Source organism: Ailuropoda melanoleuca, chromosome 12 (genome assembly GCF_002007445.2).
Source record: "Ailuropoda melanoleuca isolate Jingjing chromosome 12, ASM200744v2, whole genome shotgun sequence".
Taxonomy (NCBI): domain Eukaryota; kingdom Metazoa; phylum Chordata; class Mammalia; order Carnivora; family Ursidae; genus Ailuropoda; species Ailuropoda melanoleuca.
The window spans coordinates 30,244,490-30,258,798 of NC_048229.1; the positions used below are offsets into that span (position 1 = coordinate 30,244,490).

The 14,309-nt window shown below is 51.3% G+C and overlaps 1 protein-coding gene across 10 annotated transcripts in view; it reads left to right on the forward strand.

The window, feature by feature from the left end:
- Positions 1 to 14,309, forward strand: part of VRK3 (VRK serine/threonine kinase 3) — a 38,807-nt gene that overhangs the window by 4,855 nt on the left and 19,643 nt on the right. For all 10 annotated transcript variants that reach the window (XR_004619269.1, XM_034639615.1, XM_034639614.1 and 7 more), the window contains 6 exons: positions 3,450 to 3,587; positions 4,509 to 4,808; positions 9,945 to 10,006; positions 11,552 to 11,618; positions 12,591 to 12,675; positions 13,084 to 13,189. Coding sequence is in view for 9 of the 10 variants with exons in the window: in XM_034639615.1 (XP_034495506.1) it covers positions 3,450 to 3,587; positions 4,509 to 4,808; positions 9,945 to 10,006; positions 11,552 to 11,618; positions 12,591 to 12,675; positions 13,084 to 13,189 (758 nt within the window). In the remaining variant the exon portion in view is untranslated. The remainder of the gene's footprint in view (positions 1 to 3,449; positions 3,588 to 4,508; positions 4,809 to 9,944; positions 10,007 to 11,551; positions 11,619 to 12,590; positions 12,676 to 13,083; positions 13,190 to 14,309) is intronic.

Consider the following 14,309-nt stretch of genomic DNA (forward strand, 5'->3'; position numbering starts at 1 on the left):
CCGCCTGCCCATCTGTCCCTTCCATAGACTTCCCATCATGGTATAAACAGCAACCACGTTAATCGAGTTTCTCAGACCAGACCCTGCAGTCATCTTCCTTCAGCTCTCTTCTCTCCTGCCCCGCAACTTCAGCCCTCCGGCAAATCTTGTCTGCTCTGCATTCAAAATCAGTGCCTAATCAGCCCATTTTTGCCACGTCCTGGGCCACCTCCCTCCCCTTTCACTGCTGTCTTGCTTGGCACCCAAGACCTCGCAGAGTTGGGTGCTGAGAAATTCACCGATTGACTGAATGAATGAATGAAATAGCAGCAGTAGGTCCTGGCCAATAGGAAGCCCAACCACAGATGCTGTATTGATAAATCAAAGTGAGTTCACTTGTCTTGAAGGACACGGAAGGAGGCATACGTGACATTCATTTTATCATTTGAGATTGCACTTGGCTGCAAGTAGCAGAAAGATGCTTCCCCAAGAGTTTTTTTAAAAAATGAGTGGGTTTATTTTTTCATACTAAAAAAGTCTGCAGGGGCCAGTCCAGTGGAGGAATGGTGTTCCCATAATGCCATAAGAGACCCAGGTTCCTCCTGTTTTTCTGCTTGGCCATCCTGAACAGATGGGTTCCCGCCATGTTTATTGACTTGAGTTTTCAAAATGGCTCTTCATCTCCAATATTGTGTCTGGGTTCTAGATTAGATCCCAACAGTACTTACCTTCACCTGAGTTCAGAGCCTGAGGGTTTCCTTTTTTTACAATATATTGATTTATTTCAGAGAGAGAGAGTGCATGCCAGCATGAGCAAGAGGGGCAGAGGGAGAGAGAGAATCTCAAGCAGACTGTGCTGTGCATGGAGCCCGATGTGGTGCTCAATCTCATGACCCTGAGATCATGACCTGAGCCGAAACCAAGAGTCGGATGCTTAACCAGCTGTGCCACCCAAGCGCCCCTAGAGCCTCAGTTTTAACCGCAGCCTTCTCCCAACCTAGGACTCAGTTCATTATTCATTCACCCAGTCATCAAGCAACAAATATACGTGGACCGCCTCCTGTGTACTTAGGTGCTGTCTGTCCCAGGGAGGTGGTAACACAGATGACACGTACCTGGTTTCTGGTTTTGCAGAGCTTTTGGAAGCCAGTAGGGCGAACAGACATTGAAGAAGCAATTATCAGGAGAACATATAACAAAAGGGAAATGGATGGAGTGTGGAACCCACATAAGGGAGCTTTGTTTCTGGGGGAATCGAGGAAGGCCTCCCTCAATGGGTGACATTTGAGCCAAGACTGAGGGATGATAAAAGTTGGCTAAGTGAAGAGTGGGGTCGAGGTGAGGGAGTCACAAGAGTTCCAGGCATTGGGGCATGGTAAAGGGAAAGGGTGTGCGGTGGGAGGAGCCATGCATGTGGGAAAAATAAAGATGGACATCTTGACTGGGGGCAGACATGCAGGGCTGTGTAGAGCATGGGTAAGGAGCTTAGTAATCACTGATGTAGTGGGGAGCTGTGGAGGGTTTCTACCAAGTGGGAGATGTAGTATGATTTGCATTTTGAAAAGACCTCTCTGGAAAGTGGAAAGTGGGGGCGCCTGGGTGGCTCAGTCAGTTAAGCATCTGAGTCTTGATTTTGGCTAATGTCATGATCTTAGAGTCGTGAGATGGAGCCCCGTGTCGGGCTCCATACTGCGTGTGGAGCCTGCTTGAGATTCTCTGTCTCCCTCTCCTTCCCCCTACTCAAACTTGCATGCTCTCTTTCTCTCTAAAAAAAATAGAGAGAGAGAGGAAGTGGAAATTGGATTGGAGGTATGAAAAACTGTTAGGAGGCCATTCATTCCAGCAGTCCAGGAACCAGCCATGCTAGTTAAGTTAGTGGCAACTGAAAGACTTCTGTTTTTAGTAATATGGCAGACTAAATGATCGGCAAAAGCCCCTTATGGTTCAGCACACCACAAAATACTGGATAAGATATCAAAAATATCTGTTTTGAAAAGCAGGGCTGAATGGGCCCTATCACTCAGTGAGTGAATTCCAAGGAACTGAGAAACAATAAGAAAGCACAGACCCACGGGGCTGAGCATGTGCTCTGGACGGCCGTGGTTCTGGGCTGTTTGCTGGGCCCTGGTGGTTTTAAGCCTGGGTTTTAATGGAGTATAAGAGACAAAGCTTAGGGCCTGAGCAGTGCAAGAGGTGAGACTGGAAAACTTAAAGTCCGGTACTCCTCAGTGGGTAAACTAGAACAACAACAAAAAAATGTTCCATGGAGGAAGTTGGTGAAGACATTTGTCTGTCTCAGCCTTGGTTGTGGGCGAAAGATGAAACAGTGTCCTCTCTGAGAATTCCTAAACAAGAACTCACATCCTCACCAGTTTGGGGCCAGAATTTGTACTGGTCTGTGGAGCCCCCAGAAAAACCCAAGTGGGAAAGTTAGTGTAAGAGCAATGAGGTGTGGGTGCCCCTCCCCAACAGAGGCAGACCTTCTCTTGGGAAACACCCTTTAAAGACAGACCTTAGAGGGTTGCTTGGGTGGCTCAGTCAGTTAAACATCCGACTCTTGATTTCAGTTCAGGTCATGATCTCAGGGTCGTGAGACTGAGCCCCAGATCGCATTGGGCTCTGTGCTGGGTGTGGAGCCTGCTTAAGATTCTCTCCCTCTGCCTCTGCCTTAGAGAATTCCCACAGGACCAGGAGCTCCCAGTCAATCAAAAGACACCAGGAAGGACACCCGAGTGGCTCAGTCGGTTGGGCATGTGCCTTCAGCAGGTCATGATCCCAGGGTCCTGGGATCAAGCCCCACATGGGCTCTCTGCTCTCTGTTTAGTGGAAAGCCTGCTTCTCCCTCGCCCGCCACCACTTGTCCTCTCTTGCTTGCTCACCCTCTCTCAAATGAATAAATAAAATCTTTAAAAAAAAAAAAAAAACAGGAAAAGGCCAGTGTCAGCACAAACAACAAATTACAGAATCACACCCACAATGACCAGAGACCTCAGAATTTATGGATGAGAATATATCTGAAACACACTTAACATATTTAAAGAAATAAAAGAAGAAATTCAAAATATAGTGAAAAAGCAGGAGTTAGTGAGAATTGAAAAAGAACCAAATCAAAGCTACGATGGTCAAAACAAACATCATCGTGGCAACCAGAAACTTGCTGAATGGTTTAACTGCTGACCAGACACAGCTGAAGGGAGAATTAGTGAACTGGAAGATAGGTTTGAAGAAATTGCCTAGAAGAGAGCAGAACGACAAAGCAATAGACACACAAAAGACACCAAGACCCACAGAGGAAAAAAAATAAATGAAGAGTCAGTTTGCTTAAATATTTAGGTGACAGGAGAAGCAAGGCTTGGCTCCAGGGATCGGAGGGAAGAGAGTGGTCGAATGTGCCCTCAGGGTTCCTGGTTTAAGGGTTCCTGGAAAACGCCTTTGTAATCCCAGTCTGCATCCGATCTCCCTTCCTCTAGGCTCAAGGAGACAGAGCAACACCAGTCCTGAGATCCCTTCCAAGAAAGTGAAATGGTCTGGCTCAGTCACCTTCCCCTCATCCTCCCTTTGCTTGGATGGTGACAGTTCTGGGTCTGAAGATACCATGAGATCCAAAGGTGAGAGTTGGGGTCAAGCTGGCCTGACTCGATGGGGAAAAGGCAGGTCATCGGACAGAGTTTCAGGCTTTGTTCCCCTGCTCAGGCGTCTCCTTCCCTGCCCGGACCCTCATCCTTTCTGCCTCAGTTGCTGGACTGAGAGTCCTGCTTGGGTGGGAGCCAGGTAAACTCATCTTCATAGGCCTGGTGCCAGCCAGTGAGCATGGGAGTCTTGAGGACTGTGTACCCATCTCCTTCCCAGGGGGCCCTTGGATCTAAAGTCACAGCTCTCGGTGCCTCCCCTCCATCCCTTATTATCGTCCAGGCCCTTCTGCACTATTCTGTGCCTTAGGTGGATGGTGGATGGGAGGAATGGAGTAGATAATATCCTTTCTTGAGTCCACGTCTCTCTCCTCACCATGCCATCCCATACTCTTGCCAGCCTGGGAGCCCCTAAAGGGCAGGGTTTCTAACAAATTTCTGAACCTTCCTTATACTCAGCACAAGGCCAGGGCCTGTTTCAGGGTGTTTTTGGTTGAATGTCTAGAATGTCTTTTTTCCCCTTGGTACACTTCTCCACATCCAACAAGACACAACTCAAATGTCCCCTCTTCCAGGGAGCCTCTTTTGACTTCTCTAGGCCTTATCAGTCTCTTTCTCGTATTCCTCTTTACTGCCCTGTTCCAGACTCAGTTCTGACCAGCTGTGTCCAGGTCAGACTTACCCATCAAATTAGGGGCTCCCAAGGGAAGGACCCAGGTCTGAGTCACGTCTGGATTTCCAGCTTTATCACACAAGGACCTGACTCATGAGAGGTCCCAAGAAGCATGTGTTGAATGAGCAAATGAATAAATGAACAGTATGACAAGCATTGTCCTATTACCCATCCAACTTTTCTCTCCCAGATGCTGCTTTTTCTTTATTCTAACCATTCTCCTGCAGGGTCCTGGAGCAGACCCCCAACCCCCAAAAGCAGCCCGCAGGCGACCAGGCGAAGCCCGCAGGCAACCAAGAGAAGCCCTCAGGTGACCAAGAGAAGCCCTCAGGCGACCAAGAGAAGCCCACAGGCGACCAAGAGAAGCCCACAGGCAACCAAGAGAAGCCCGCAGACACTGAAGCGGAGCCGGGTGACTACCTCGCTTGAGGCTCTACCCACAGGGACGCTGATGAGAGACAAGAGTGGGCGGCACTGGAAGCTGGGACCCCTCCAGACCAGGGACGACCAGGGCATTCTCTATGAAGGTACGCTGTCTGCAGGTGGGCAGGCGCAGGGCTGGGCCGGGGTGTCTTCGAGCCAGGGTAAGGGGAGGGGAACCCCTTTCTGAGAATGGAAATGGAAGCCATCTCCCAGCTGTGGACCTGCGTCTGGGCAGCTTTCTCTTAGGCTTGGGACCACGGGGCTGGGCAGGTAGAGTAAATGTGTGCAGGAGTCTGAGAGTGAGCAGGTGGGAATGGTGGGGACTGTGGCCAACTGGAAAGCATGTGCCCTGTGTAAAGAGGCACGCCCCACCTCCACGTTCATCATGGGGGAGTGCAGGCCCAGGGTGGCTGAATGATAAGGATGATGATGGGTGTTCTGTCCTGCAGAGGTGGCATGGAGCCCCCTACCCCCAAAATTTAGTTTGAATGTTGAGAGTGGTGGTGGAGGATATGAAGGACTAATTACTTGCATAATTTAGGTTTCTGGAGGAAAGCAGGTCTGAACCCCCTTGAGGAGAGGAAGGAAAGGCGCCTGGTCTGGGTTTTTATTTGATTAAGGGGTGGGGCTGGGTTGAGGGTTCCCACTCTGGGGCCAGGGCCTCCCATGATTTGCATTTCCCAACCGCAGCAAGGGAGGGAGCCCCCCCCCACCCCGCCCAGGCTTGCTTATCAGCCTGTCCACATGGGGGGCCGGAGAGGAAGAGGCAGGACCTGGCTTAGAGGCTGGAGTTGTCAAACATTAAAAAATGGAGTCAGACACCTTGTTACAATGAAGAAAAAGAGAACTGTGCTGGAAGCATGAGTATTAATCAACCTAAGGTTTGTCGAGTGCTTAATCAAGGCCACACCGTGTTCTAAGCGCTTTGTGGGAGGTTTTGTCATTTTTCAATTGAGATAAAATTCACATAACATGAAATGGACGATTTTAAAGTCTGCAGTTCAGTGGGTTATAGTCCGTTCATGGTGCTATGCAGCCATCACCTGTATCTCGTTCTAGAACATTCCAATCACCCCCAAAGGAAGCCCTGTACCAAAGCATTCACTCCCCATCCCCCCTCTTCCCAGCCTCAGGCAACCACTAATCTGCTCTCTTCCGCTCTGGGTTTCTCTGTTGTGGATGGTTCAGGTTTTGCGTCTGTCTTCTTTCCCCCAGCACGATGTTTTCAAGGTCCGTCCCCACCATAGCATGTGTTGAAACTTCATTCCGCATTGTGGCTGAGTAATACTCTTCAGTGTGTGTCTATCATGTTCGGTTTCTCCATTTACCGGTTGGTGGACATGTGGATTATTTCCACTTTGGGCCGTGATGACTGGTGCTGCCGTGAACATGTTTTCGTAGGGATACGTTTTCGCAGGGATGTGTACATGTTTGCTTTGTACTGCCTAACTCACGATGGACGCCCGCACTGTCACTGTCCCCATGTCCTAGAAGAGGGACATGAATCCCAGAGATGTTAATAATAGCCAGAGATCTGGCTCCAGAGATCTTCCAAGTTCGCAGGAAAAGCCAGAAACCTGGATTTTGATCAGAAATCTTTGATTTGGAAGTGCCACCTGGCATGGGCCACTGTCGGGGCGGGGAGCAGGGCTGGTAAGGGCTGTGGAGTGCCTTTTCATGTGTCCCGGGGCCGCGTCACTCCCCGGGCACCTTGCCTTTCTCCTCCACCAGTTTGCACCAGTCAAGAAGTGGTGCAGTTTTATGTCCTGTAGTTAAAAATAGTAAAATAACAACAGCAGCCAGAATTGGGATTTTTTTTAAAAAGATTTTATTTATTTATTTGAGAGAGAGAGAGAGAGAGAGCACAAGGGGAGTGGCAGGCAGAGGGAGAAGCAGACTCCCCGCTGAGCAGGGAGCCTGATGCGGGACTCGATCCCAGGACCCTGGAATCATGACCTGAGCTGAAGGCAGACGCTTAACAGACTGAGCCACCCAAGTGCCCCCAGAATTGCTTTTTTTTTTTTTTTTTTTTACTGCCACTGACACTCCTGGCCCACTCTGTGCCCCGTCCTCAGCCCCGTCCTCAGTTCATCCCACCAGTCAGCTCATCTTACTCCCTTATTCATACAGCCCTGTGAGTGGACACTCTTTTTCTTGTCAGCTCCTGAGTTATGACGTCATCCTCCCTGTCTCCCTGGAACAATTGGGAGAACCACTAGACGCCACTAGAGAGACGACTGGATGCCAGTAGCACCCCTCCCCTCCCCCCATCATGACGACCAAAACTGTCTCCAGACACTGCTGGATGCCCACTGGGAGCAACTGAGACCCACAGAGTCAGGCCATCCCAAACATGCCTCCAGCTGTGGGGAGACTCCAGCTTAACCGTCAGGTGGAAGCACTATGATTTTTTTTTAAGATTTATTTATTTGGGGGCACCTGGGTGGCACAGCAGTTAAGCATCTGCCTTCAGCTCAGGGCGTGATCCTGGCGTTATGGGATCGAGCCCCACATCAGGCTCCTCCGCTATGAGCCTGCTTCTTCCTCTCCCACTCCCCCTGCTTGTGTTCCCTCTGTCGCTGGCTGTCTCTATCTCTGTCGAATAAATAAATAAAATCTTTAAAAAAAAAAAAAGATTTATTTATTTATTTTAGAGAGAGAGAGAGAGCACGTGCATGAGTGGGGGAGGAGCAGAGGGAGTGGGAGAGAGGGAATTTCAAGCAGACTCCCCACTGATCATGGAGCCCAAAGCGGGGCTCGACTCCACGGCCTCAAGATCCCAACCTGAGCTGAAACCAAGAGTCAGACGCTCTACCAACTGAGCCACCCAGGCGCCCCAGTGCTATGATTTTATTGATTTTATTAAGCACCTTTCAAACTGGGCCCACGACAAAGAGGTTGGGGCAGAGATGGGAGTGCCAGACGAAGGCAGGGCACAGGCAAAGATCTCCTGCCTCTGCTGGCAGCTAATTGTCTGACCTCGTTCAGGTTCAAATGATATCATGACCTTGTTCCTCAGTTTCCTCATCTGCAGAATGGGATGATAATAGTACTGACCTCGAAGGGTCGTCGTTGGGAAAGTTACATGGGCGGACCAATGCACAGGAAAGCAGCAAGCGCCATACAAGTGCTTCCTGTAGCTGTTCTGGTCATGATGGATCCCAGAGGCTCCAGGTTCAACATCGCCCGTCTTCTGACAGTCGGAGGTTTCCACCTGCTCACCTGCTACGCCCTTGTCCCTTGTCGGCATTGGGAGCACATAGGGATTTTCCATGTATCAGATCTGCACCAGACAGGAATCTCCCCAAGTCCTGGAGTCTGGAGCCCTGGGTTGATAGCCAGGCTCTGCAGGAGCCATTGGCCAGGTCCATTTCCCCTCCTGGGCCTCTGTTGACTCCCCTCTATAATGGGAATTGCCCAGCTGGCTCCCCAGGCTATTGGCAGAGAAGCCCTTCGTAATCTGCAGAGTCGTGCAGGAGATCGTATTTAAATTGCTAGCACTTCCTGCCTGTTTCAGCACGTCAGGCATGTACCTGTCATCCACCCATGTGGGAGCTCTGTGAGCTGGGTTAGTATGCATGAGAGGTGCCACAGTCAGCTCCAGACACCTGTTGACGATCTCCCCAAGCCCCCTCTTGTAGCTGGAAAGGACCCCTCTGTACCCTTAGATCTGAGCCCTTCACACATTTTCCTCTTATTGGCTCGGCTTGGGTCACCCTTGTCCCTGAATCTGTAAACCCTGGGCTCCTACCCTGCTCCAGCTGGAGCTTCTTGAGAGCAAGGATGGCTTCTGGGTAACTGTCACCTCCCTGTCCCTCAGCTCAGCATCTTAGACAACACCAACCTGGATGATTAAGGGGTAGGAAAGACGAGAGAAAGGAGGGACGACTCGGAAAGCCGCGGGTATGGACTGCGGTGTTTCAGTTCATGGGCTCTGGAGGAGCGAGGCGGAGCCAGCTCTGCCCTTACTGCCTGTGGCCCTTGTGCTAATTATGATATTTTAAGAGCTGGCACACATTGAGCATTCCCTCCACAATCACCTCCTCCAGCAGGTGGCGCTAACGACGACCGCAACAGCAGTAATAATAACATCATAGTAGACTTTAAAGGGAAACCATGTGTGTAAAGCCCACACTTGGCACGGGGTTTGTAACTGAACAAAATGGGACAAACATACAAGGTGTTTACGAGGAAGAGGGGAAGAAGGAGGTGGGTGGTGGGTGCCGCCCAGCCATAGCCTCAGCTGGCCCTGTGGGGACTCTGGAGCGAAAGTGGTCTTTCAGCATGGTTCTGCGTCTGGCCAACACAGCTGGGCCTTTACATCCCCCTTGAAAACCTGTTGGATATGGGCCGCCCCAGGATTGCAGCTGAGGAGACCCCTGAGGGGCTGAAGGCTACCTGTGACAGCACTCCCCGGGTTGGGTAGGACTGGGGTGGGGCTGGGGCAACAAGTCCTTCCTCACAGGGGATCCGTATCCGTAATATGGTACTTGCCCATATGTATAGACAATTGCAGATAGGTGGTGTGTTGGAGGTCCCCAGGACCACCCCCCAGGCTCAGTTATTCACAAAGAGGACCCACCCACAAGCCTCAGCACGTAGCTGTTCTCATGCCATGATTCATTACAGCAAAAGGACACAGCACAGGCAATGGGGGTGGGGGGGAGACACATGAAGTCTGGGGGAGACCAGCACCGGCTTCCGAGAGTCCTCTCCCCGTGGGGTCACACAGGATGCACAAGGAGGTGTGACAATGTGTGTGAAATGTCGTCTACCAGGGACACTCCTGAGAGACTCAGAACCCAGGGTTTTTACTGGGAGCTGGTCACAGAGACGCACTCTGCCTGGAACGTACCAAAATTCTAGACTCCCAGGAGGAAAGCAGGTGTTCAGCATGATCGTTTGGGCACTGGGGGCCCCTCTTATTATTTGAGAATGCTGGAACCCTCCTCAAACCCAGGTTACCAGACACTAGCCAAGGGCCAGCCTTGCAAGCAAGCCTTTCCAAGGAGAGCAGTTGGGCTTCTCGTCAATAACCCTTTGTGTGTAGCTGAGTATTAACAAAGAAAAAAAAAAAGAACCTGTTTGAAAATAGGAAGGAAGGGGTCTTGAAAGCCAAGAATGCACTTGAACCTGAGAGAACCAGAGAAGCAGAAGTGCTGCTCATTCCTGGGAAGTTTGGGGACCATGACTCTCGCCTTCCCTGTAGATGATAACTTGGCTCATTTGTTCATCTGCAGCTGAGGCTCTCTCCTCCTTCGCCTGCAAGTCAAGTCAGAAACAAACGTTCTCACTTAAACTTGTGAGTATCCCCAGGGGCGGTGCCAAGAGGGGAGGGCCTGGGCTAGGACACCACCGACCTCCAGGCCCCTCTGAGGGCTGGTGCAGGCAGGAGGGCTCCGCCTTGGCCTGCAGGGGCAGTGGGACCTTGGGCCAGGCACATCTCCCTCCAGCCTCAGGTTCTTTATCACAGGGGGCTCCGGAAGCTGCAGCGAGGTCCACCCCGCGCCCTGGTTTGCGTGCTGTCTGGCTGTGCAATCTGGGAAGGTGCCCTCCTGGGGTCGAGTTTCCTCATCTGTGCGAGGGAGCCACTAACACCCACACTGTGTGACCCGCTTGCCTGTCTGTCTCATAGCATGTATTTCTTGAGCACCCACTGTATATCACTGTGCTGGATGTTGGGGTCCATCAGACAGGCAATCAGGTGGGGTCCCTGCATGGAGGAGTCATGAAATCACACACAACCTTAGCACACAGGAAACACGCACTCAAGGGCGGCCAAACGGGAAAACCAACCAAGAAAGTGAGAGCAACCCGCCAGGCAAGTCGCATCCCTCAGCATAGAGGAAGAGCCTAATAAAAGCGTGTGGTCCTGGTTAGTAGCCTCATCCTTATCCCTGAGAGCCAGACTTAGGGGTGACTTTTATTTTCTTCCCTTCATTTATTCAGATTTTCTCACCCCTGGAACACCGGGGCAGCCAGTCCCGGTGCCCTCGCGTGGCCCTAGATGGAGGCTGTGTGAGTGGGCTCCGGAGCCAGGCTCACAGATGAGTGATAGCACCTACTTGTTGAGAGCCTGTTCTGAAAAAATCTAAATTAATAATTAAAAGAGAGAGAGAGCCGTTTCTATGCCCAGCCCTGGGCTAAGAGTGTCACAGGCAAGCCTGGGAGGTAGTTACTTTGTTCCCCCCATTTAACAGATGAGGAAATGCGGACTCTATCACTTGCCCAGGGGCACCCAGTGTGCAATTTGCTTTGTTCACTGCTGTATCTCCAATGCCAGTGGAATACTCAGAACGTAATAGGTGCTTTGTAAAAAGAAGGAATGAATGGCAGAGCTGAGATTTGAACCTAGCTCTCTTTAATCCTATGCTCTTAAGAAGCCAGCTGTACCTATCCTGTATAACCTCCATTTCATAGGCTGAGATGGCTGCCCCAGCTCCTGCCATCTCCTCTGCATTCCAGCCAGCTGGAACAGAAGAGGAAAGGGAGAGGCTGCCCAGCCCTTTGAGGACATAACCTTTTAAAGTTGCCCACATCTCATCTGCTTACATCTCTGTAGGCCAGAAATTGGTCACAGGGTCATTCCTCGCTGCAAGGGAGGCTGGGAAATGTAATTTTTAGCCAAAGGCCACATGTCTAGGGAAACTCGTGGATCCTATCATAAAAGAAGAATCTGGGCAGTGGGAGATCACATGTTCACATGCAGCACCCTAGGGAATTTGGTTCTGATGTGGGGGTCATGGTGATGGTTGCTGGCATTAACTGGGGGTGATGCATGGCCAGTGATGACCTTGTCTAAGAGCTTCCGCTGTGACAGCCTTCTCCCCCTGTCGTTCCCGACTAGGATGCCAAGGATGGGCGCTTGTTCAACGAGCAGAACTTCTTCCAGCGGGCCGCCAAGCCTTTGCAAGGTATTCTGCAGGGAGATGGGCAAAGGGGGCGAGAGTTGGGGCTACTAGCTTGGTCAGAACAGCTAGCTTCCCCCTGAAGGGGTGGGAAAGGTGGGGATGACATTACAGGTCCAGATGTGCCCCATCACCCATCGGCCCTCAGGCCTCAGAGGACAGACAGCATGCGCCGAGGCTGGCCCTGCCAGCTCTGGAGAGCCAGGTGTTCAATTTTCAGGACCGCAAGGCAGTTGCTAAATGGTCACTATTTAAAATCAATTATATCATCTTACAATCAAATACATTATGTTAAGAACAATAACAAATATTCAAATACTCCAAACTCATCACTTCCTGATTGTTTGTCTAGGTACATAGCAGCCGACAGGCCATCTGGAGCACAGACCTCATCCTTTGCTCACATCCATTGTATCTGCTTGGTGAAAATACCATATGATGGCGTGCTGCGTCTCTTCCAGCTCCACGTTCCGTCATCTCAGATCCGTGGCCTGAAATGGGCCGTGGTGGGAAGTGTTTACACCACAAAAACTGGCAAATACAACCAGTCAGGGCTATTTTTCCCTGGACAGCCAGTCATTAAACTCTTATCAGCACGCCACTGGCTCTGTACCATCCAACAGAGATCCCAGAGATGGGCAGACCTCTAGTTGATGCCACGACAGTTGAGACATTCCCTGATCTTACTAATGATACACATGAATTCGGAGGTCACTCTTTTTTCCTTGTCCCTTCCATGCCAGATCTGTATATGCTTTCAGCCGGGCTCACCCCTGTCCTCTGCAGATGTAGGTTATAGTCAGAGGCCAGCAATGTGCCCCCTGCCCCCACCCCACTGGCACCCGCCCACAGAGGTCTGACAGTCTGGCCTTGGCCTAGGCACTCTCTGCTTCTGCCCTGAGAACGGGCCGTGGGCCCCAGAACGGGGCGGGGGGGGGCGGATGTGGCTCTGACGTCTCGCTCCCCTGCCTCCCACAGTGAACAAGTGGAAGAAGCTGAACGCAATCCCCCTACTGGCCATCCCCACCTGCGTCGGTTTTGGCATTCACCAGGACAAGTACAGGTGAGTGACTTCGCTTGCTGGCCAACTTGCTGGTACCCCTTTTTTTTTTTTAAGGATTTTATTTATTTGACAGAGAGAGAGCACAAGTAGGGGGAACAGCAGGGAGAGGGAGAAGCAGGCTCCGCCTGAGCAGGGAGCCTGACATGGGGCTCGATCCCAGGACCCTGGGATCATGACCCGAGCGGAAGGCAGACGCTTAACGACTGAACCACCCAGGCGCCCCCCGGTGGTCCCTTTCTTTCTCTCTGTGTCATGTGCCTGGGACCCTGGAGCCTAACAATCAGGATCCCTTGATCTCGCCCAGGACTGGGACCTTATAGCCACCCAGCCAGAGTCCAGCCTCAGTCATCTATATTCTGCCCCCTCCCCTGGTCATCTCTCCCCCCTCCTGGGATACTTGTCTTCCAGGTTCTTGGTGTTTCCCATGCTGGGGAGGAGCCTTCAGTCGGCCCTGGATGACAGCCCAAGGCATGTAATGTCGGTGAAGTGTGTGTTCCAGATGGCCTGCCGGCTGGTATGTACCTAAAAGCTGCTGGCTCCCATCCAGCAGATGGTGCACTGGGTCCTAGATTATCAGTTGGCTTGTTCATTGACACATTCAGCGCATGCCTCCCTCTGCTGGACACTGGGGGCTAGTGCTTGACCAGAACAGATGAACACTAGGCCATTAGAACCAGAGTGATAAGCATTCCCATGTGGGAGTTGTAGAAAGGGGCCCCAGCCTCAAAATGAGGGGCTCCATTGGGCTTCCTGGTGGAGGTTGTTTCTAAGCCATGAGTGGCCGAGTAGTGGGAGTGGAGGAGATACATGGGGAGAATATTCTAGGCCAACGGTACAGCTTAGGCAAAGGTGTATATAGGAGAGGGAGCATAAGGCATCTGTTCATTGATATATTCCCTCGTCCATCCATCCTTTCATAAAATATTTATCAGGTCGCTTCTGGGTGTCAGACACTGTCCCAGGGGCTGGGAGTAACAGAGACATGGTGTTTATGTCTGGTGGAAGAGGGTGATATTAAAGCAGCAGTTTCACAAGCTGTGAAAGTACTCTAAATAGAAATGTCCCTCTACTATGATGGAGGATCTGAGGACCCAATTTAAATTGCTGGAGAGCTGGGAGTGGCCAGGGAGTGACCTACTAGGTGTGTCCTGAAGGTCTCCGTGCTGACGTGTGGGGGAAAAGGGTAAGGTAGGGTTGACACAGAGAGGTCAATAGTGACCAGTCACATAGAACACCAAGCTGAGGACTCTGTCCTGAGGGCGCTGGGGAGCCACGGGAGGGTTGGGAACAGAGGAAAGGCAGGGTCAGCTCTGGGTACAGAAAGACCCCATGGGGCACATGGAGATGGACTGGAGGGTGTGATAAGGAGGCCAGGTGAGGTCGGCATGAGAGGATAGGCCTGAGGAGATGGGCTGTGGGGACAGAGAGTTTGTAGAACAAGCAGAACCTACTGGATGGGTTAGCCTTGGGGTTAAGGTGGGCTTGGGGATATAGTCAGGATGTAACTAACACCCAGGCAGTTCAGTGTATGAGTCTAGAGCTCAGTGGAGAAGTCAGCTAGGGATAAGAAATACAAATTGCTTAACTAAACATACTTCTGAGGAATGGGAAGTCTTTGATGTATGTGGGTGTTG